The sequence below is a fragment of the Martes martes genome (assembly GCF_963455335.1).
Source record: "Martes martes genome assembly, chromosome: 4".
Taxonomy (NCBI): domain Eukaryota; kingdom Metazoa; phylum Chordata; class Mammalia; order Carnivora; family Mustelidae; genus Martes; species Martes martes.
The window spans coordinates 31,482,062-31,506,130 of NC_137891.1; the positions used below are offsets into that span (position 1 = coordinate 31,482,062).

At 38.7% G+C, this 24,069-nt stretch overlaps 1 protein-coding gene across 1 annotated transcript in view; it reads right to left on the reverse strand.

Moving 5' to 3' along the window:
* LOC308341129 (oxidation resistance protein 1-like) overlaps window positions 1–24,069 on the reverse strand; it is a 365,268-nt gene that overhangs the window by 99,048 nt on the left and 242,151 nt on the right. The window contains exon 3 of the mRNA XM_080800816.1: window positions 18,350–18,546. Coding sequence (XP_080656942.1) covers window positions 18,350–18,546 — 197 coding nt within the window. The remainder of the gene's footprint in view (window positions 1–18,349; window positions 18,547–24,069) is intronic.

Consider the following 24,069-nt stretch of genomic DNA (forward strand, 5'->3'; position numbering starts at 1 on the left):
TTTACTTTTTATTTATTTATTTATTTAAAGATTTTATTTATTTATTTGACACAGAGAGAGAGAGAGAGATCACAAGTAGGCAGAAAGGCAGGCAGAGAGAGGGAGCCCTATGCGGGTCTCTATCCCAGGACCCTGAGATCATGACCTGAGCTGAAGGCAGAGGCTTAAGACACTGAACCACCCACGTGTCCCATGGCCAAGATTTTTAACCTCTTCCATGGGGCCACTTACTAAGGGACACTCCCAACTAGGGCAGTAATGCAGAAATACTAAGGGAGAAAAAGGAAATCATTTCAGAAGTTTATCAAAATGCAAACACAAGTTGACTGTGGCAAGGCATTATCCTATAAAATGGAATGGCACACACATTACCATGGTTTTGTGCAAAAAGAAAATATAAATATGTTATTTTATAAGGGCGAAGTAAATAAAATATAGGGCAGAGTTGTCTTAGAATCCCCTACTTTTATGGTTATTATTTTCATATGATCCTTCTTTATATAAGGCTAAAAAGTGATCTTGGAACATCTGCCCATTGGTTTTAGAGCTACCCTCTGGGAGCCATGCAGATGACGGTTAATCTTTCTTCCTTAGGGTAGACAAGAGCAACAGTGTATCCCTGAGATCCTGATCATTTAAGATTATATCTCCTTTTTCGTTTGCTATGCCACATTACTGAACAGTTCATTCTGATGGGAAGGATGAGAATTTGCCACCCCAAAATACTGGGGTGGCATAACGGCTGTTTTAGGCTGATTATGTTTAAGCAACAGCAGACACAGGAAAAACTTCGAAAATGGAGAAGTTACGCTTTCGTAAGAGACCTTCACATTTATAAAGGCAATCTCTATTTGTAAGGGTGCCTCCCTCTCAGTAGGAGGAAGGACGACTAAATCTCTAGAAACTCCTATCAATGGAGAAGCAACAACTTACATCTGCCTAACAACCTTACCCTTGTTTATTGTGCTCCGCCAGGTAGTTTCCCGGAACTGGCCTCCCCCACCCCAAACACCTTTTTATCTTAGGTTGAAGATGGTATTTAAAGTGGTGGCTTGGGTTATATTAGGGAACTGTTCAGTTTTCCGGGGCTCTCCCATGTACACAGGAGGTATGCATGTTATTAAACTTCTGTTTTTCTCTTGTTAATCTATCTTTCATTACAGGGAGGATCTCAGCCAAAAATCTAGTAAGATAGAGAGAACATTATTTTTCCTCCCCCACAACTCCTAAAACTACAATCTATGAATCTCTTTTTACTCAAATTGCTGTTGAAGGGGTGCCTGGGTGGCTCAGTGGGTTAAGCCGCTGCCTTCGGCTCAGGTCATGATCTCAGGGTCCTGGGATTGAGTCCCGAATCGGGCTCTCTGCTCGGCAGGGAGCTTGCTTCCCTCTCTCTCTCTGTCTGCCTCTCTGTCTACTTGTGATCTCTCTCTGTCAAATAAATAAATAAATAAAAATCTTGAAAAAAAAAATTGCTGTTGAAGAAAAGCAGAATTCACCACCCCAAAATATGTCAGTTTGGCATAAGGATTATTTTGAGCTAAAAGCAAATAAACTCAAGCAGATTCAGGAAAAGCTCTTTACCTCCTCCTCAACGGCCTTAAATTTATTTGGGAAAGGGGGCACATACCAGGAAGAGAATTATTACCAGAGATACAGCTCACCCTAGAAACTCACCTGCATAACAGGATAACCTTTGTTATCTCTCACCTTTTCATGCCTGCTTCCCCTGACCCCTACACCTCTCCCTAGCTCAAGATTTTCTATGAGCTTTAACTACTTGGCTGCCTTTTGGAGCCTCACATTTTCTTTTCCTTTTTTTTTTTTTTTTTTAAATATTTTACTTATTTATTTGAGAGAGAAAGAGGGTGTGTGCATGAGTGCATGTGCATAAGCAAGGGGGAGCAGCTGGCAGAGGGAGAGGGAGAAGCAGGCTCCTTCTGCAGGGAGCCTCATACAGGGCTTGATCCCAGGGTCTTGGGATCATGACCTGAGCCCAACAGATGCCCAACTCACTGAGATTTATTTACTTGAGAGAGAGAGAGAGAGAGCACAAGACAGAAAGGGGCAGATGGAGAGGGAGAAGTGGACTCCCTGCTGAGCAGGGAGCCCAAGGCTGGGCTAGATCCCAGGACCCTGAGGTCATGATCTGAGCTGAAGTGAGGTGCTTACCCAACTGATCCACCCAGGTACCCCTGGAGTCCCACATTTTTATGGGGCCCCACACATAAAAAATTAAATTTATTTTTCTCCTGTTAATTTGTCTTATTTCAATTAATAGACCAGCCAAAGATCCTGAAGGGGGAAAGGGAAATTTTTTCCACCCCTACACTGTTGAATCAGGTTTTCTGAAATATGTATGTGTACAGCTGGCTTTTTCAAACAAAGAGAAAAATTAACACTCAAATTCATCAAGTTTTAACTTTTCAGTTTGAACCAATTATACAAAGTTTGAATCAATTCTATAAAAGTTAATTTTTCAATTTGAGTCAATTCTTTAAGGTGAACTTACCTGGTCATATTTTGATTTCACTCAGCATTGTGTCAATTTACATCTTATCTGTCTGCATCAAAATGTACAGATGAAATCCCAATGAGACACAGCCCCAAGTTTAAGTCTTATGGCCCAGGGCTAGAAACCACTCTCCAAGCTGACTCCTTGCCTTTAGACATCCCCAAAGCTAGGATAATCATCTTGTGTTCATTTTCCTCTTTTTAACTGACCATCATAAGAAATTTGTCAGCTGGTTCTGCCTAAGTCAAGATGTTTTCTCCATGACATTTTCCTAACCCTTAAGTCTTCTATTTACAAAGAAAGATTTGTTTGACATGAGTCATTCTTAAAGAAGTCCTACCCAATCCCACCACATGACATTTTAAATAAACTTACCATTTTTTAACAACATGCTTAGTGAACTTAGTTTTGGTTCCTATCAAAATATTATTGTAATTTTATCAATTCATACTTTATTAGAGCATGGAACAAGCAAATTGTAGAAGTTCTATTTAATTTTTACTAAAAAATCTGTACACACACACACACACACAAAACAAGCCTCAAGCCAGATCATAAAATGAGTTTTCAAACATTGCCAGTATTCCTCTTTCATTGAGAAAATATGGATAGGGCAGGTTTAGTGTTTCAGTGGGAATAACTCATTAATTATAAAATGCTACTTCAAATACACACATGAGAAGTAAAATTACATGAGCAAAATGAAGTGCATAATTGTGCATATCAATTATTTATAATTGTTCCTTAGGAAGCTTAAATGACTTACCTGGCTTTATCAATTATAGCAACAATAAGTCACAGTTGTCACTTTACAGATGATACAGTGCTTAGGCGGCCATTACATCATCTGATAAATAACAAAGTTGCCACAAAACAACAGGTCACATGGCTTGAAGAAAGGGAAATCTAATGGAAAGAAGCTAGGTTTTAGAGTCAAATGGAGATTTAAATCCTCTTCCCACTGGTTACCAGCAGGGTGACCTTGGGCAAATCATGGGAAATCTCTGAACCTCATGGGTAATATGCAGACTACAGTATTTTATGACAAGGTTTTTAGGATGATTAAATGAAATGCAAATGCACGCGGGTCCCCACATGCACCTGTGCTTCTAACTGCTGATTCTTTTCTCCTTCCTCCCCCCAACTTTGAAGACTCGAGCTTCACATACATTTTCATATATTCAACTTTAACTCCGCTTCACTGTACTCAGAACACCTACTTTTATGCTATTCATGGTTGTGCAGTTTGTCCGAACTATCTGGGGTCATGAAACCCAAACAAAGAACACAGCCACTGAGAAGAGATTCCTTCTCCTGTAAAGGGATTTAATTGTTACAAAGGTTGCTCATTTCAAGGCAGCAAGACAACTGTGCTAAATAAAGAAGTTTGGGAGCCTGCAAGAAAAGACAAATCATGAGGAACTGTTGGAACCATACACAGGAAACACACAGGTCCAACCTGAACCCTGTAAATTTTGGAAAAAGAGCCTAGACTCATTTTAGAACAACAAAATTTAATGAAAGAATACTAAAAATGGCAGAAAGGGGATGATGCAAGTAATCGAACATGTTTTAAAAAATAAATGTTATTTTGAGTTGTATTCAGAAAGGCGTTGTGCCAAAAATCAATGCTCAAAATAATTTCATTTGAAAAGAACACTAATAAAATGCACTTCAGTTAAAAATCTTAAAGTCTAAGAATCAGAGGCACAAGGGAATCTGTGAGCAAGAGGACATCAAAGTTCAAGTACTAACAGGTAAGTGACCCGGGTCCTGGACCGCACAGTTAGATAGGAATAAGTGTGGGAATAGTTTTCAAATTCATCTGATTTTCCATCCTCTTTTTCCATTATTAATGATTATGTATTTAACTCTAAGGTCAGCTGAGGGTCCTACGTATCTGGGTATATTCTATGTGTCTGGGTATATTCTCCCTATTTCTTCCTAACTCAACCAGGACAAGGAACTTAGTCCTTCCCCCAGTTTCCACGGGAAACCCAATCACAGCTAGAATTTCATGATTGGTACGAACTTCCCTGAAAGTTCGAAAGTTCAGGAATCACAGGTAGGGGAGGTGCGGAGAGGACATAAGGCCCAGCATGAGCAAAGAAAATTGGCATCTGGGTTAAAAGATGATTGAATAGACAGCGCTCTGGAGAGATACAGATTTGTCTCTCTGGAGGTATGTATGCACATTTTGAAGGAGGCTAAAACTCTGAGGGACTCTGTTTATCTTTCAAAGAATTGTGAAATCTTAGGGACCTTTTCCAGGGAGGATTCATTTACATTAGGAACAGAGGGGTTTTTGTTTGTTTGCCCCTCTATCCCCCGCCCCAACCTCTTTCCAGAGGGAAGCAGGGCAGTTGTCCATCTCCTGTATAAATGTCCAGATTCATAATGTCAGGGTTCCTGAAGCATAAACCCCTGTAGAAAGATGTAGAACATCTTTCTTCATGTTGCTGCAAGGGGACTGAAGAAAGGGGACTCCGCACTATCTACTGCTGTAGATAATAATTCATCTGATCCAGAAACCTTATTTTTGCTTTCAGTACAAAATAGATAAGTACAGATATTAAACACTTATCAATAATGTATTTCCCCAGGCTAAAACTAATACTGACCAGCTCTTACTTCCTCATCGACCCCCTCCATTTCCTTGTTCCTTCTTCGATGAAATAGCAATTATTTGTTTCATATTTACTAGCCAGATTCAGTACGAAGAGCTTTACACGCATTACCTATTCTAAAACTCACAAAAATTCTATGAAGAAACGACTTTTATTCCCACTGAGTAGATGAAAATACTGATCAACAGTTTTGACCAACACAACCAGTGAATACTAGCGCAGAACAGCCAGCAAATCTCTAATTTCTTTTGTGTTGGAATTTTCACTTCCTGTGATTTTCAGTAAACTACACGGCCTGGTCACAACTCATGCTCTTGACTGATCACATTCAGGAATCAGCTAACATGTCTCCAATGCTCCAAGGTTAACCACACAATTCTATCTATTAATGCGGTACGGTAATTCGTGTATTCTGTAACGCGAGAGCTGTGTATGTGTACTGTGAGACAATATCCACACTCTTATTCTGAAAGCTTCTTGTATCGCAGATATTAAGGGCTGGGAGCTAAGCAGTTTGTTTTGAGAAGGAGCACAAGTCTTAATGATAAATCCTTAGTTCAGAATGACAATTTGGGTGCAAATATTGAAACATGTGTTCTGTGCCCCACCAAACGAAGAAAGCCTTCAGGCCTGTTAGACTAGCCTTGCTACTCACGGACTAGCAGCATCAGTGTCACCTGAAATCTTGTTACAAATGCAAAATCATGGCCCTATCACAGATCTACTGAGTCAGCACCTGTGTTTTATTTATTGATTGATTGATTTGCATACAAATGAACTGTAGAAAAAGTTTACTTGCTGGTCACTGATTCTTGAAATACACACTGATTCTTGAAATCCCACATCCATGATACAGACACAAAATGATGGGTTATTAAATCTTGCTAACCCATCAAAAACTAACTTAACATGGTAAAAGTAATCACATATATATACTTCTCTCTCCATGTAATGTAACTTCCAGTTTGAAGCACACAAAGCTGAAGTGCCCTTATGGGTTAAAGAGCACCTGTGTTTTAATAAGATTCTCCAATGCACACTAAAATGTAGAGAGCAATTCCTTACAGTAGTTTTAAGGCATTCAAGCTGTCCCCTCTGAGTCGTGTTGATGAAAAGTAAAATCAAACCTTTCCCCTCCCCGTTCAGGTGGTATATCATGAAATTGCCTTAAGACTCTGAGTCATTTGCTGTCTGGTGCTCATCCTTAAGTTCTCTGCAAGTCCCAAAATAATGTAGGAGAAAGTTCTCAGACCATGTGATGTGGTATGACTCCGCAATAAACAGGGTGTTTAAGCAGAATGAATCATAAGTGTGATTTACACAAAAAGGAGAGACTCATGAATACTGATCCGACACAGGAAAAAGACGTTTTGATATACATTGACTTTTCTTTAAATCGGATAAAAACCATTTGCTTTAACATCAACAGGTTTCTGATGTGATGCTTAGACATCAACCCCGGTTCAACCCATTTTTCTCCACGGATATTATTACTCCAATAAACTTAAATTGTAACTGATGACCAAAGAAGGGAACCAAAGAGAAGCTGCTGCCCCCTCTTTCTTTCGATAAAGAAAATTCTCTACACAGCTTTCATGAACACCTGCATTCTCTAATGATAGCATGTCAAGGTCCCATCATGATAATCTGCTTTCACAGTTTGGGTCATATGAATGATGTGGTTTCATCTCTTTCCTAGGACTGGTAGGAGCTAAGAAGGGACAGATCTACTGGAGTAGAGAGCTGGAAGATACAACAAGAATTACTTCCCCTGCCCTTGACCATCCTTTCTCAGTTCCTTCTGCAGCCTCTGGCCTCTTCCTACTTTTGTATTTTGGGTAAGACTCTTCTTCTCACTCTAGTCACTTGTCTCAAGAAATTCCTGTATGCCCACGTGCCAGTATGATCTGATGAATGTCTTCAAAACCCAACGCCTGAGCATCAGAACGGCAGATCCAACTGCCTATTTCCACAGGTACTTTAAGCTCAGCCGGCCCACAAATGAACTCAACATCCCATTTTATTTTATTTTATTTTATTTTATTTATTTTTCTCAACATCCCATTTTAAAAGCTATCCCAGGAGTATCTTCCATCTCGGTAAAATAGTAACCTCATTCACCCTGATATTCAAATTTGAAACTCAACAGTTATCCTAGAAGCCTCAAATGAAACATAATGTCATTTTAAGAATTAATTTTTTTTCTTTATGTTAAGAGTCAATTCCTCACCCAGTTGCTGATTTTGTTGATTTTCTCAGGTCTAGCTTTCCTCCTGTACTTAAATTTTAGTGTCAGGCTCCTCTTGAGAGGAAAGTTTTAGGTATTTCACTTTTTTTTCTTACTCTTTCCTTCTCTCTAGTGTCTTCTCTTTCCATCCAGCTCTTTTGTGTATCTCTATGTGCCCTCTGAGACTTTCATTCCAGAAAAAAAGACTTCTATAAGAAGTCTCATTTCCAACTGATGGCTCTTGTCAATGGTACTCAATCACTTATTAAGTGAATGAATAAGCATTCTTTTTTTAAAAAAATTTTTGAATAAGCATTCTTAAAACTACCCATTGAATTACAGTTTAGATAGGCTCATATAAGGGTGGAAGTGAAAAATAAATATGAGAACATGGAGAGAAGGAATTATTATTATTTATATTTCTCTTATTTTAATTTCAATGCATCTTTTTGGCTATACCTACCCCATCCCATTTACCCTATATGTATTTATAAGAATGTTTCTCATGCCAGGAAAGATCTGTAATTTGACAAAATTATTTATGACAGGAAGTGAAACTCTGCAGTCCCAAACAGCATTCCAGATACCCTGTTATTTAGAGTAAATATTATTCTACTGCTTCTGTTATACCTGACTCACTTGAAAGACCCTCAAAAACACTGAAACTACCTAATTAGAAAGGAAATTATTTTGAATGGGTCTATGAGACCCTCAATAAACAGTCAAACTTCAACTCTCCGTGAGCACCTATGGTGTTTTATCTCCAATATACTATTGATGACAATTTTTGCCTTCTTTGGCTTTGAGAACTATGAGAGGAAATTAATGTCCCTTCTATCAATGTATTAAAATTTAAGCAACACATAAAGTTCAAGGACTCTTGACTGCAAATGCTAGCAAAAAGAAAACATTATAATGCAGCAGGCAGGCAGGCACTGTTTAAAGCCTTACAGATTTCAAAATAAAAAATCTTAAAAAAAAAAAAAGAAAAGAAAAGAAAAAGAAAAAGAAAAGAAAAGATAAAAGGGGCACCTCTCCCTCTCCCTCTGCCCCTACCCCCACTCACGTGTTCTCTCTCTCTCACTCTCTCAAATAAATAAATCTTTAAAAATAAAAAAAAATTAAAAAGTCTTACTGACTTCTCTGATGATGGGCTATTTTCCATATACTGAATGTGTAATGTTTTTAATATTTACAACACAGTTCGTTGAAATAAAATGCCTATCAATTCTTCCCTAAGACAAAATACACCAGAAGACTTAAGATTCTAATTTATGAAAGAGGTTTACCAAAGAAATGACCAAACAGAATAGAAGAAATGTGATACTAAGGTTTGTTGGCCATGATAACAGAGACAATATGGGCTCTCTCCACAAGTTAGTATCCATCTAAAGTACTAAAGACTTATTCTTATAATATTTGAAGGTATTTAACTTTAATTTACATAGCAACATGAAACAGGCTAATTAATAGATAACATAACCTTAAAACCAGCTCATTGGGGCACCTGGGTGGCTCAGTTGATTAAGCATCCAATTTGATTTCAGCTCAGGTCATGATCTCAGGGTCCTAACACAATCCTGCCTTGTGCTCTGTGCTCAGCAGGGAGTCATAGTGTCCCTCACCCCCTGCTTTCTCTCTAAAATAAATAAGTAAAATCTTAAAAAAAAAATCAAAATAAAACCAGCTCTTTAATTTCTCCTAGTAGGTATTTTTGCCTAGCGAAAAAGTGTCTCTTTCTTCTTTTTTTTTTTTTAAGATTTTATTTTCTTATTTGACAGACAGAGATCACAAGTAGGCAGAGAGGCAGGCAGAGAGAGGAGGAAGCAGGCTCCATGCTGAGCATAGAGTCCTACGTGGGACTCGATCCCAGGACCCTGGGATCACAACCTGAGCTGTAGGCAGAGGCTTTAACCCACTGAGCCACCCAGGCGCCCCGTGAAAAACTGTTTCTTAAGCTAATTTGCTGAACACAATATTTTCTGTATCCTGTATTCTGTATCCTGTATCATATGCCCATTACAAATCCATATAGCTTTTTATTCATAGGTTGTACTAACACAAGACTTTTAATCTCATAGTCTGTGCAATTTATCTCAAACTTTGAATTAGTGAAGTTTCAGAATAGCTCACTAAAAGCCTGCTTGCGTGTAGATGTGCACATGATTTATTGTAAATCTATTATAAATGGCCACTGAAACATTTATAATTGAATTGTTCAAAGTAATCAACAGTAGTCGAAGTAGTTTCATAATGTGTGGCAGAAATAGCAATGGAAACATTGCCCTAATTGTGCCTAACTTTTAACTATTTTTATTCTTCTAAGTAATATTCTTTTGATCAGACTTGTAAACATGGCCACTATTTCATTAAAGAACGTAAGTACTGAATTTCTTTTCTTTTCTTTTCTTTTTTTGTTTTGTTTGTTTTAATGTGTGAAGAAATGTCATTAGTATGAATTGGGAAGTTAAAAAAAAATCAGGACATACAGAAACTTTATTTCTGAATGTGTGCAAAATCCTTAGAAGCTTTTAAAATTCATACTCTTTGAAAAAGGAAATACTGGGGAAATTAGGACACATTTTACTGTTCAAATTGCCATTAATTCGATCATTAAATGTTCAAAATAAAGTGGTCTTTCTTAATAATCTGTCATTCTCTTTCCCAGTCATGCTTCAGTGAAACGAAGCATTCCTCCAAGTCTCAGTGGGTGGAAAGGGCAAGTTTTGATGGCTGACAGAGCTAAAGGGCTTATTTTAATAGGGATTTAGCAAATTTCAAACAGGATCATGATGATTTCTCAACCATGAAACAATGTCCATTTTAATTATTCCACAATTCTAACCAGTTTTAATTAGGCTGTTTAGAAATCATTAAGTAAATTGACAGGTGTAATTTATTTTTAGTAAGTTATGATTATGCTGCAACTCAAACACCATTCTGTGAAAACTCATTAAAGGAAACCTCATTTAAAATGGAATGGGAAAGCCAGCAGGGGGAGCGCTCACACCTTACCACTAGGTCTTAACTGCAGACCCAAGAGGAAGAGACAAACCTTGTTAGTCCATAGTACTTTACTAACCCACAGGAAGAAGAAAGGTTTTTCTTCTCCGCGGGGGTTAGCCCAACCAATAAGAGGCTGTCACGACGGGAGCCCACAAAAGACCACAACACTTTCAACTCCCAGTTTACTCCAACGGCCCTCCCAACGCCCCTGTTTCTTCTATATAAGGGTAGTCCTTTACTCTCCGGTCTTCTCTATCGTTCTGCCTTAGCTTGTTTGTCCTGAATTGCAGTTTTCTGCTATTCCTGAATTAACACATTTTTTGGAGGTAAAGTAAACGACAGTTTTATTTTTCAGGTTAACAGTGCTAATACAAGCTGCTCAGGGAAACCTGAGAGTTATTGATATTTCTTAATCCATTTATCACAACAATGATGAAGCTGTGTTTCTTGATCCTGGGTTGATTACTTCTGACAGCAGACAATCACAGAGTTAGGGCAAAAAAGAAGGCGGCTCCCTAAAATATGGTGTGAACCCAGGAAAATTAGAGTTTGCAAACTTCTCTGGCACACTATAGGCACTACCAATCTACAGGGATATCAAACAAACATTTTTTCTTCCTTCTGAGGACATCTACTGCTGCTTAGAAAAGTTTAAAATTGTATAAATGTTTAGTAAAAAAGATCTAATTTCTCTAGGAAGACGTAAAGCTTTCATATTTATTTTGGAGTTGAAAAGGAGTTTCTGCTGGTGGGTTTTCCTAGCCCTCCTGTTTTAAAGTGGGTTTTACATAGAATGAATAAGAAAAAGTGACATGAAATAAAAACCCAACTAAATACCTCTTCAACACGTACACACAGACACAGACTCTCATATACTGAATCCCTAGGTCTACTTATCCTACAAATGAACAAAAAATTGAACTTGGGTTCTCGATATCTTTAAATCCGCTATCCTAATAAAAATTGCACATTCTTATGCAATATACATAAAAAGAAAAGAAACGACACTTCTGCACATGTACGGGGCTTCAGAATTTGTGAAAAGCTCAGGTTCACTTAGAGAATTTCAGCTTCCATGTATCACCAGGAACCTCAGCAATGGAATAATTTTCCCTACGTATTCTTGTGACTCAGAAAATACCAGAAGTCATCAAAATGTCAGAACAAACTTCAAAACAAAGTCATTTTTTCTGAAGAACATAATTTAATTTGAACCCTGAGAGCAGTTATCCATTTTAGTTTCTGTGCTTATAGGCGGTGACGTGTATGCCAAGATCATTCCGCTGATTAAATCACAGAGACTTTCTGCTTTTACATGAAGATTCTTTTAGCTTGGAGAGAAGGTTCTGGTTCAGGGGTGACCTAGTTTCATGCTGTGGAATGTGTCGCCTCCAGCAAGATGAGTCTTTTTAATTTTTTTTTTCTCTCCTGTTACAGTGTTTTTCACTTTAGAGTTGCTCTTTTTTATTCTTATAATTAAAAAGTCTGGCTTCAAAATGAGAGGCATACAAGTTATGTGATGATATTTTCAAATGCCTGGTGTACCGCAATTAAAAAGCAGTTAAAATATGTGTCTTGCTTTTCTCTTTTTAGAGTTTCCAAACTAGTTATTACTGTTTTAATTTTGCCAACTACTCAGAAGAATTCCCAGGGAACCCCTAATTCTGTAGGCTCTCTTTTTAATATGTAAGCAGCCCAGTGTGAGTAAGATACAAATTTGTTTTTAACTGTGCTTCATTAAACTTGCAATGTGGAAGGCATTCTAACCTGAAGGCAGGGCAAAAGACAAGAACATTGGATTTCAGATTTTACAATTTCACAGACCGGCAAAATTTCAAAAGGATATTCTGGGGGACATTTCCCAACTTAATCGTGAGAAGCAAAGAGATTTAAAAAGAACAAATCTGATTGAAAAAGTCTACCAAACCAATATATATACTATGTCATCATTTCACAAAAAGCAGTTCATTTTTAACACAAGGAAGGAGGCAGGAAAGAAAAGGGAAAAAGAAATGAAAGAAAGGAGGAAGAGAGGAAGAAAAAGGGACAGAGCAAGAAAGGAAAAAAGAAAAGAAGGAAAGGAGAGTCACTTTAGTTGAATAAGTCAAATCTGATGAAAAACTAGTATTCTTTTTTAATGGCTCTGTTTCACCATCAATGGAATGGATTTGCACTGGGGAAATCACTCACTAAGAGCTCTATTAACAATGTAATTTCATTTTTGTTTTGCTTCTGAGAAGAGACTGTGATCTGAAGACGTAGATGATAAGCTCTTTATTATTAGTTACCCGTCTCTGCAGATTCTTTCCTTGGCTTTGCCACTATTTAGAGTGTGATCATGAGTAAGTCATTCAACTGTCAGAGGCTTAACTCTATAGAATGCTGCATGGTGGTCAGAATCCATGTTCCACTTACCCTTGAAGAATGTTATAAGCAATCATTGATTTCAAGGAGTATTTGCTAGTGACCTAAACAACTAACAATGGGTATGTTAAAATGCTCTGAAATCTATTCATGTTGATTAGATTTGGGGAAAGTGTGGCTGGTTATGAGGGACGTTCGGGTTCATTTTCAACACTCTTCTAGGCAGAAAGAAGAGCTGGCATCAAGCCCGTGATGCAGTATACATGAGCACACCTTCGGGAAACCGTAAGGAATTTGGCTTGGCTACAGTGTAGGGCTGGGGTCTGAGAGAAAGCCGGAGAGTAAGTGGGGGCAGAACACAAAAGGACTACAGAGGAACAATCTGGTTTTCTGGGGAGAGTGAAGAACCACTGCAGGGTTTTTGAAGCAGGAGGCAGTTGATCAGATGTACAAGGATCAAAGATTAGGAGGCTTGCATCACACCAGTCCCAGGTTAGCTTCAAATCCCCGCCCCCAGATCTGAGTGCTGGCTGCTTCCTTGATGCCAGCAACCACAACGACAAGCTCACTCACTGATGGAGAACTTTCCCATTCCAGGCACCATGACTAGCACTCATGCAGATGATTTCACTCTTTTAGTAAAAAAGGAAAGATATGAAGACACTGAGCTTTGGAGATTCTAAGTACCCATGTATGCGTACTTAGAACGGGAGTCCAACGTAGACATCAGGTTCCAGCAGCCCGGTATCTCACCACTGACGGCTGATCAGGTGAGCAAAAGGAGGGGTTTAATAAGCACATGGAATGAGTACACACGGCTTCCTGACATTGACCAAAATCATGTAGGATCTTTGAGAGCTGGTCTTACCACTTTCCCTCTAGGCAAACTGACTCCTGAACCATTCTAAAGAAGTAAGAGCTGGGGGCGCCTGGGTGGCTCAGTGGGTTAAGCCTCTGCCTTCTGTTCGGGTCATGATCCCAAGGTCCTGGGATCGAGCCCCACATCTGGCTCTCTGCTCACCAGGGAGTCTGCTCCCTGCCCCTCTCTCTGCCTACTTGTGATCTCTATCTGTCAAATAAATAAATAAAATAAATAAAATCTTAAAAAAAAAAAGAAGTAAGAGCTGTACCTTAAAAAAACAAGCAAAAGGCAAACTTTCTGGTAACATATATTAAAACATGTCACATTCTTTATTTAATTTCAATATTCTATACTACAGCTTAACCCAAGTGTCTTATTCTTTTCTTGGTAGGAATGAAAAGCATATGGATGCCACTTCTTCAAACAATGCTGGGAAGCTTGAAGGTCATTAAATTTCCCCTCAATCATTTGCTTCTTCATGCTGCAAATGTCAATTCCATTAGTCTTTTCAAACCTAAGTCTATGCAAGGAAAGCAAAAAACAACTCTCTGAAAAATGTATTATGAATACATTAGATGTCCTGTATGTAACTGAAGACATGCTAATTGATTTCTCAGAACTGCACAGGTCATCTGACAAAATTCATCAAATAAAACCTGTGTAGGATTTAAACACATTATACAGAGTAAGTTTTCTACCACTTTTCTCTCTTAACCTATTTTTTTTCTTTATATACTTATCATTCCTTGACAATGTGTTAACCTTCTGATTGTTTATAGCCTGTCCTCCCCACTAGAATACAAGCACCTGAGGGCATGGACTTGGTCTTATGTACTCTTATATTAGCAGAACTTCAAGTAAGGCCAGGCATGTAGTGGGCATTCCATAAATATTTACTGAATTAATAAATGAAAGATTCTTAAATGAATGAACATATTTTCATATGTGGGAGAGTTTGAGTTATACATATGTCCCAAATAAACCCAGAATTCAGTCATCTGAATGTAAGTGGAAATTACTGTGTAAAGAACCCTGACTGATTCACCATAGGTGGTGTTTTAATAAAGGGAAGGTGTTACAGCGACATTAACACAGATAGAATAAAAGGCAAAGACTGGGCTGGGCCATGAGGGTAAACAGGCGATTAACGGAGGTAAGCAGACTGTCAGTTCATATGACAAAGTGAGGACCCGACAGGAAGAGGTCTCAGCTGAAGGAAAGCTCCAGAGGTATTATTCATTCTGACACCTGAGAGCCAAGGAGCCTCCGTATCACACCTGTTTGGAAGCCCTGCTGAGCCAGGAACCTGGGAAGGTCAAGTTCTGCCCTTGTCTGCTTTGTCTGTGAAGTTGCAGAGAGCACTTAAACAGAGGTGCTCTGTCATAAAAGAAGACTTTGGTAACTCTAATGTCGGCAGATAGATAGATAGAAAATAGATAGACAGATAGAAAGTTTGTATTATTTGGTTCATCGTTTTCCATAGCAGGTGTTCTGATCCTTCTCTGAGGAGCAATGAGGAACTAGAATGAAATCTCCAAAGCTCCTCCTGAAACTGCTTAGCCAATTTCCTCCTCTCCTCCTCCACTAGCAAGGGCAAGGTTAATCCTCACAACCTCTGCTAGCCCCCTTTACCAACCACCCCTTTACCAGCCTCAAAGCTTATTTAGCACTCCCTACGCACTTCACGCAGTACTAAGTGCTTGGATCAGGGAAATTAACAGCATCACCCCCTACCCACAGGAATGGGGAGAGCTGGTGCAGAGACAGACATGCCAACACAGGAAGACAAGGGGGACAAGCAAGAGTCAGAGGCCAGGGGAGCTTAAACGCAAGAGGGGGATACTTCCTTTTAATTTATCTGAAGATTCATATATCTCACATCAATAGAGAACAGCTTTCCCCTACTTATTCCAAATCAATGAAATATTACACTTCTGTAGAATGGGTTAGTTCTCTTATAAAAGTGAGTTTATGCTGTGTCATTATTTTGCTGCTATTAGGCTTAATATGTTTCTATTACTAGGAATAATTAAGGACCCGAATCTACTGTCTTTTTTTTTTTTAAAGATTTTATTTATTTATTTGACAGAGAGAGAGATCACAAGTAGGCAGAGAAGCAGGCAGAGAGAGAGGGGAGGAAGCAGGCTCCCTGTGGAGCAGAGAGCCAGATGCGGGGCTCGATCCCAGGACTCTGGGATCATGACCTGAGCCGAAGGCAGAGGCTTCAACCCACTGAGCCACCCAGGCGTCCCCCGAATCTACTGTCTGTACAAGAAGACTGTATGTCTTTCCTAGAGTCTGCTCCACAAGAGATAGAGGCTGTACATAGGTCCATGAAGGAGAACAGTTGTGAGAGTGAAAGAAATTTCTCGAGAAGCTAGTGCACCACTCAGCCCCTAAAAGTTAAATAACCTCAAAATCTTCTAATTTCTTTTAATTTGAAAATTCTTTAGTCCTCAGAATCATCGCTTGAATTTAAATACACTATTTCACTCAAATACAGTATGGCTCTTCATTGAAAAGCCTAAATGTAGTACTTAACTTGGCCACAGGAGGGCTTCTAGGTATTTTCCTCAATTGTGTGATCTAGAAATTGAAACATTAAAAGATACCTTTCAATGAAAGGGCACACTGGCTGGTGGATGGGTTAGTTGGCATGTTTCCTTAAATGAGATCATCTGAGAATTGAAGTAACAATATTGCTCCACTGTATTAGCCATAGAGACTCATTTGGCACAGCTAGGCAGGTAGCCTTATGTATAACTGAAGGCTGATTCTAAAGTGTCACAAGAGAAGGTTAATTTCATTTGCACAGTCTGCTCTCTCTTGCTCATGTCTCCTTAATTTCTCTCAGGTTCTATCCCTCATCCATAAAAATAAAGATTAAAACACCTGCCCAGCAAGCTTCACTTGTGCCTGGTATATGGCATTACCAATAAGGGGTAATTTTAATTGTCGTTATTATCAACACATGTCATTAAAGGATTCTGAAAGACACTTGTTTTGTGACATAACCTTTCAATACAGGCGATCATATATTGCTAATATTTCAGCCTTGAAAATAAGTTACAGGTCCAAATTAGTAGAGCGGTTATAAAAACACATTAAATTAACAATTCAGATATCTGCTTTAACATAATAGATATGCCATTGGCACTGATTATGAATCAAATTATTACAAGTCCAATCATTAAAAATTCAGTAGTGGTAGGGTTATTTGTGATAACTTACCGTACATCTCTCTGCAACCCAAACTCACCATTTAGACTTCTATTTTCTAGGCTTATCTATTTATGCAGCCAAGCTTGTCATTGTTTCTCCCTCATTTTCTCATCTTTAAGGAATATTGTGTTTATATGCTAAACTATTTTCTGAAGGCAAAATACTGTTTTTTTTTTTTTTTTTTTCCCTCAGCCAGTTAGTAAGTTGGAAAAGCAATAGAAGGTGATGGACACGTTGAAGGGTGGGAGGAAAGGACACTGGAAAACAGAGAGGCAGCTGTGCAAACTTTATGGGCCTTTCTAGTTAACCGATTTTTGGAAACATGCTATTGTAAGCTTTAAAAATGGAAATATGAACCTGTTTACACTTCTATCAGTTCTTATTATTTGACTATAAATAACCTCAAAGTCACCATGCCTATCTTCTCTTGAAAAATAAGACTTGAACATTTTCATCAGGAAAGAGGACACCAGAGAGTAGATGTAGGAAGAGGACATAAAATGGCAGAACAGGAAAGCATGGTTTTAGTCACCACATCCTGAAATAGTGCTAGACCTACGTGGAGGCATGTCTTCAGACCTGAAGGATACAACATAACCCAAAGACACAGGAACATGGCTTGACAAAGTCACAGAGAAAACTGATGTGGGAGTCAGAATTAGGAATCTGGCCTCCTGAGTGTGATCTCTAAATAAGAACACTAAAGTTGCTGAGACAAAGTTTTCAAACATCCCATACTGGCTTGGGCTGGTAGATTCTTCATTTTATTTGCTATAAATGTATGCCCTTTGATGTAACTTTGGTTAACCCATGAAGCCATAGTCTCTACTTTAAAGGCTTTTGGATATGACCAAATCTCTCTAAAATGAAGTCATAAGCAAAGCAAAGCCTCCATCTCCTCTTTCTGTGTCGATTTATCTCCTCTGTGCAAATAAAGGGGCATTATGCCTACACAACTCCACCCAGAGTTTACTATTTTCTTAGCTGATGGGTTCTACGTGGCATTCAATCCCTCCAAATCGAAGTAACATGTAAGGCCAGTGCACGCCTGCACAGCTATCTGTCCTCCCTCAGCCTCTATTTTCTTAGTGGTTTTGGTAGTCATGGAGGCACATCAACCACTGTCTCAACACCCTGACAGAACACGGTGAAAGACTTGAGAGCCTGGAGGAAACATGAAAAGAACAAACACAAATAAACAAGAAGCGGCGCGGGCTGTGGGGGGCAAAAATGAAAGTAGGTAGCACGTCAGCTCACACACTGAGGAGCCAAAGACACACATGACTAACTCCCCTCAGGCCAGGACAGGGCCGGTCCCCAAACCTGCTCCCTTATTTAACTTTGCGGAAGGTTTTCAGTGGTCTTCCGTCTCCACGTTCAAACCGCATGAGAAAATGACCGCATCAACCCGCAGAAAGATATACGCATCCTATAAGCAAGGGGGCACGTAACTGCAGATCCCCACGTTCACAGGGCTGTTCAGACAGACGGCACCTGGCCCAATGCATCAAATGTCTGGTGCTCACCAATAGTGTAGAACCTCTTCAGCTCACTCCTCCGAGAAGGATGCTTCTGGGTATTGGTCGCATTGTTCTGCTCTTCTTCAATGATGGGCGTCTTGGGTGTGGGGGGTTTACTGGCTTGTGGCGTCTGCTTTCCTGCAGCAGCCAGAGGGTTGAAACCTGGAGCGGTGATATCCACCGACTGGGACTTTTTCTTCAACCTACAGGTAAAGAAGACCAGATGCTGTGGTTACTCGCTCCAGAGACACTTGTTTCAACTTCATCATAATTTTTTTTTTTCAACAACTGAGTTAATATTTGGCCCTTAAATAGAACAAAGTTTATTCAGAAATTATAGACCTTCTCTACAGTATCTTAAATTCTTCAAATATTTGTGAAACTAGTTGGGGAAAAAAAAATCTGCCTAATCATTTTAACAGATTTTGTTAAAAGGTATTAGAATGTAAGGCGATAAAGGATTTTTATTTTTCTAACAGCAACTAAAATGGGATGTCAGACAAAGACAATGCATTTGGCTACTGCTTTTAGTTCCAAAGGAGTATATTTAATGCTATAGTAAAACACTAGTTAGAAATAAATAATTGCAACCCAGAAGGAAATAATGAAATGATTATTTGGGTAACTAGAGGCTGCCAGGGCTTCTCTGTTTAATAGCATCTTAGCTGTAAAAATTATAGAGTTCACATTATTTCTCCAGACATTCTCATGGATTGCTCACTCCTATGTTTTAGAGAGCTGACATGAGAACTCACATGGAAAGCAAAAGGCTATCCATAAAATCCCCCCCTCCCAATGCATAGAGAACGTTTCTCTTGGTGTAAACATTACTGATAAATGATATGAGATAAGTATAAATATGTCAAGCTACACAACTTTGTATTTGTAATCATAACTGAACCTTAAGCCCAATCTACTCTTGGCTCATGGTACTTCTAGAAGCTAACACTAGGTGTCATTTTTCAAGTCTAGATTCCACATAGAAAACAAGTTGGTAGTTTTCTTTATCAGATATAGCAGCCACTTTGGAAAACAGTGTGGAGATTCCTCAGAAAATTAAAAATAGAGCTACCCTACGACCCTGCAATTGCACTACTGGGTATTTACTCCAAAGATACAGATGCAGTGAAAAGAAGGGCCATCTGTACCCCAGTGTTCATAGCAGCAATGGCCACAGTCGCCAAACTGTGGAAAGAACCAAGATGCCCTTCAACGGATGAACGCATAAAGAAGATATGGTCTATATACACAAGGGAATATTACACAGTCATCAGAAAGGATGAATACCCAACTTTTGTATCAACATGGACGGGACTGGAAGAGATTATGCTGAGTGAAATAAGTCAAGCAGAGAGAGTCAATTATCATATGGCTTCACTTACTTGTGGAGCATAAGGAATAGCATGGAGGACATTAGGAGAAGGAAAGGAAAAGTGAACTGTGGTAAATCGGAGGGGCAGACAAACCATGAGAGGCTGTGGACTCTGAAAACAAACTGAGAGTTTTGGAGGAGAGGGGGGTAGGGGATGGGTGAGCCTGGTGGTGGGTATTAAGGAGGGCACTTATTGCATGGAGCACTGGGTGTGGCACATAAACAATGAATCTCCGAACAGTGAAAAAAAAAAAAAAAAGATACAGTAATCACACTTGAAAATTGCAATTTCCTAAGTTTTGCACATGTTTATACCTCCAGACTCTATTTAGGCTTTTCCAGTACATTCTTCTATATTCTGCCCCACTGTCAGGTCCTGCTCATGTTTATAGACTCAGCTTAAAAATGGTCTCCTCTGGCACTAGAGCATAGTGTTTTAAGACCACTGTCATTGGAGTTAGAAAATCTAGGCTCGGAGTGCCAAGGTGGCTCCGTCGGTTAAGGGTCTGCCTTTAGCTCAGGTCATGATCCCAGGGTCCTGGAGTCAAGCCTGCATCAGGTTCCTTACTCAGCAGGAAGTCTGCTTCTCCCTCTACCCCTCCTCTTGCTCAAGATCTCTCTCTCTCTCTTTCTCTCTCTCACATAAACAAATAAAAATCTTAAAAAAAAAAAAAAAAAGAAAATCAAGGTTCAAACACCATGTCTATCACTTGAGCTTTGAAACCTCAGACATATTATTTAACCATCTGGAGACAGAAAAGCAACAAAGCAACAAGTATATGAAGCTCCTGTCACCCAATTATTTTTATTTTATAGGAGACTGTTACCTAAAGGATAAAAATTAACACTTTAAAGAAAGAATAGCCAAGGCTTGATGTCAGATTGATAACAAGGGAGGAGAAAGAAAGAAGAGGTAGAAGAAATGGGATTCCAAGGTTTCTGGTATAGGAGATAAAGTGGATTAAGATTTATTAGGGGAGAATGAAGGACTCCTAGAATATGTTCCTCCAGGAACACAGTTCCACAGAATCGCATAGTTTTTAGAATATAAGCAGGGTTGCATTACAGATTTGTAGTAAAAAATTTAGATTTTGGATTATCTTGTTGATTACAAAAAATGTTGATTAATTTTCATTGAATATAAAAGCAGATGTTGGCAGGGGGAGATTGGGGAGGTAAGAGGGAGGAGAACAAGGCTGAGTGGGAGAATGGGATTGGGCAAGAAGACTTCCAAAAACCTTCAGATTTGAAGCATCTACAAGTAGACACAATTCATACAGCGACTGTTAAAATTATTAAGTTTTTGTGTGGGAATCAGGGCCGGAACTCAAGACACTATTTACAAATAATAACTTACATATAGTCATAGAGACACCCTGGCAAGAGTCAAAGATCATATGACTGACAATGTGTATCTGGGGCACCTGGTAGCACAGTCGGTTGAGTGTCTGACTCTTGGTTTTGGCTCAGGTCATGATCTTGGAGTTGTGAGATTGAGCCCCGCATCAGGCTCTACACTCAGTGCAGAGTCTGCTTGGATTTCTCTCTCCTCCCTTTGTCTCTCCCCACTTCTCCAAAATACATTTTTAAAAAATTTTTTAAAGATTTTATTTATTTATTTGACAGACAGAGATCACAAGTAGACAGAGAGGCAGGCAGAGAGAGAGGTGGAAGCAGGCTGTGTGCTGAGCAGAGAGCCCGATGCGGGGCTCGATCCCAGAACCCTGGGATCATGACCTGAGCCGAAGGCAGAGGCTTATTAACCCACTGAGCCACCCAGGCTTCCCTCCAAAATACATTTTTAAAAATATGTGTATCTTATTGCTAGACCACACCATCTGTAGTACACTGTGAATTAACATAGTTATCATACTATATATTTACTTTTTCCTTTTATAATTTTGAGAAAAATTTAAACTACAGAAATACTGTTATTTAACCATTAAAATTATTTTTGTTATATTTCTTTCATTAATATTTGTATAAATCTTTTATCTTATAAAGAATAGTTATATTGAAAATAAATGGCATCCTCTGGGCAGCTTCCCATGATATAGACCTTGGTATCTCATATCATTCCACAGAGGGGATTATTCATAATTAACTCTAAGCTTCTATTTAATTGAATTTACTAGAGCAAAAGCTTTTTTAAAGGAATAAAACTATCAATTAGTAAAAGATTCATTAATGAAAGCAGTATTTACTACACTTTAGCAATTTCACCATCACCCATATGATTTTAGCCATACCCACATATCACCCACTTAGTATTCGTGAAAATTGAACTGCTTTCTCCAAATTGCCAACAAATATGTTAAAAAGTGCTCAACAGCATTAGTCATGAGAATCACAAATTAGGACCAAATTGAACTCACAGCACACCCATCAGGATGGCTTCAAGGTGAAAGACATGACATTAATTGTGGAGATAAGGAGCTACTGGAATTCGCCAACACATGATGGTGGGTTTGCAAATTAGTACGACCACTTTGGACAAATGTCTGGCAATATCTGCTTAGCTGAAGGCATGCATCTTTTTACTCACCAATTCTATTCCTAGGATATATCCTACACAATATGTTCACCCAAAGACACAGTCACAAATGTTCATAGAGGCACTATTTGTAACACCTTAATATCCAACACAACCCAAATGTTTACTAACAGTAGAAAAGGGCAAATGCATTGTGATAATAGTTGTACAATGAAACTTGTACAGCAATGGAAATGGATGAGCTACAACTACTTGCAACAGCAAGGAATGTTTTCACAAAAATGATGCTGGGCAAAAGCAGCCCGGTACCAAAGAACACATACTGTGTGATTCCATTAATATAAAGTTCAAATAGAAGAAAGACCACCTCTGATGTTAAAAGTGTGGGTAGGATAACTGCTGAGAGTTATAATATTGATGGAGACATGAAGGAGTTTGTAGGATTCTAGCGATGTTTTGTTTCCTGTTCTGGGTACCAGGATGTGTTTACTTTGTAAAAATCTAATAATCTATGATTTTTGCAGATCTTCTGCACATATGTGCACATACTATCTATATGAAACTGACCAACTTTTCAACTTACTCATTTACAATGAAGATTACTTGCCACAAAAAGTGACAGTAAAAAGAAACAGAATGACAATATTGGCCTTTAGCCTCCCAAAGATGACCAAAGTAGAGTGAATCTAAGGAAGGATCCTTTCATTTAAAAGTATTTTAAAAGAATCACTCTGACTGCTCTGTTGAAGTTTGATTGCAGGCTGCATCTCAAAGGCGAGCAAGCTGCATGGAATGTCCTTCAAGGAGTAGCAGCAAAAATCACCCGGTGTACCACAGAGTCGAGGAGATGTGGATTTACTCTGCACAGGGTTATCTACTTTTTTTAATGCCCTAGTCTTCCCAATAACACCATTCTTGTCCTAGTCTGGAGTTTGTAGGCTGGAGCTGAATGTTACAGTAGTACTACCCACAACTAAGAAAGACATCAAAATTAGTAAGAATAAAGTTAAGAAATACGTTGCAAGTCATTAAGGCAACAAAGTTAATTTGTCCCAACATGGCTCCCCAGAAAAGCATACTTAGACACACTAAGACTAGAAATATCATATTGAACCCTATAAACTCTATGAAATCACCCATATTTGACCATTTTCACCAACAGAAATGTCAATTTTCTTGGGTAAAATAGGTAAAGGGGATTAAGAGGTACAAACTTCTAGTTATAAATGAGCCAGGCAATGAAAAATACAGCATAGGGAATATAGTCAATTGTGTTGTAATCATTTTGTATGGTGACAGATGGTGACTTCACTCGTCATGGTGAGCATTGAGTAACATACGGAATTGTTAGGCATCTAAAACTAATATAACAGTGTACATCAATTACACTACTAAAAGCTATAATAAATTTTTAATATCAAGTTTCTATAGCTCATCTCATCAATTTTATTTCAAAATTAAATTTGAATTTTACTCTAAAGCAAGATTTTTGGGGGAAGGGAGCTCAGAGGAGTCAGAATTTAAGGGAAAGGTATTAAATTTTATAGAAAGAAAGCCAGTTATGCTCTAGTTCTCAGAAAAGATTTTCAAAATATAAGTGTAACAACTTATATCTCAAATTCATACGGACTATTTTTTTAAAAATATTTTTATTTATTTATTTGACACACAGATCCCAAGTAGGCAGAGAGGCAGGCAGAGGGAGAGGTAAAGCAGGCTCCCTGCTGAGCAGAGAGCCCGACGTGGGGCTCGATCCCAGGACCCTGAGATCATGACCTGAGCTGAAGGCAGAGGCTTTAACCCACTGAGTCACCAGGCGCCCCCATACAGACTATTTTTATCACTGTAAACTGTTTCAGA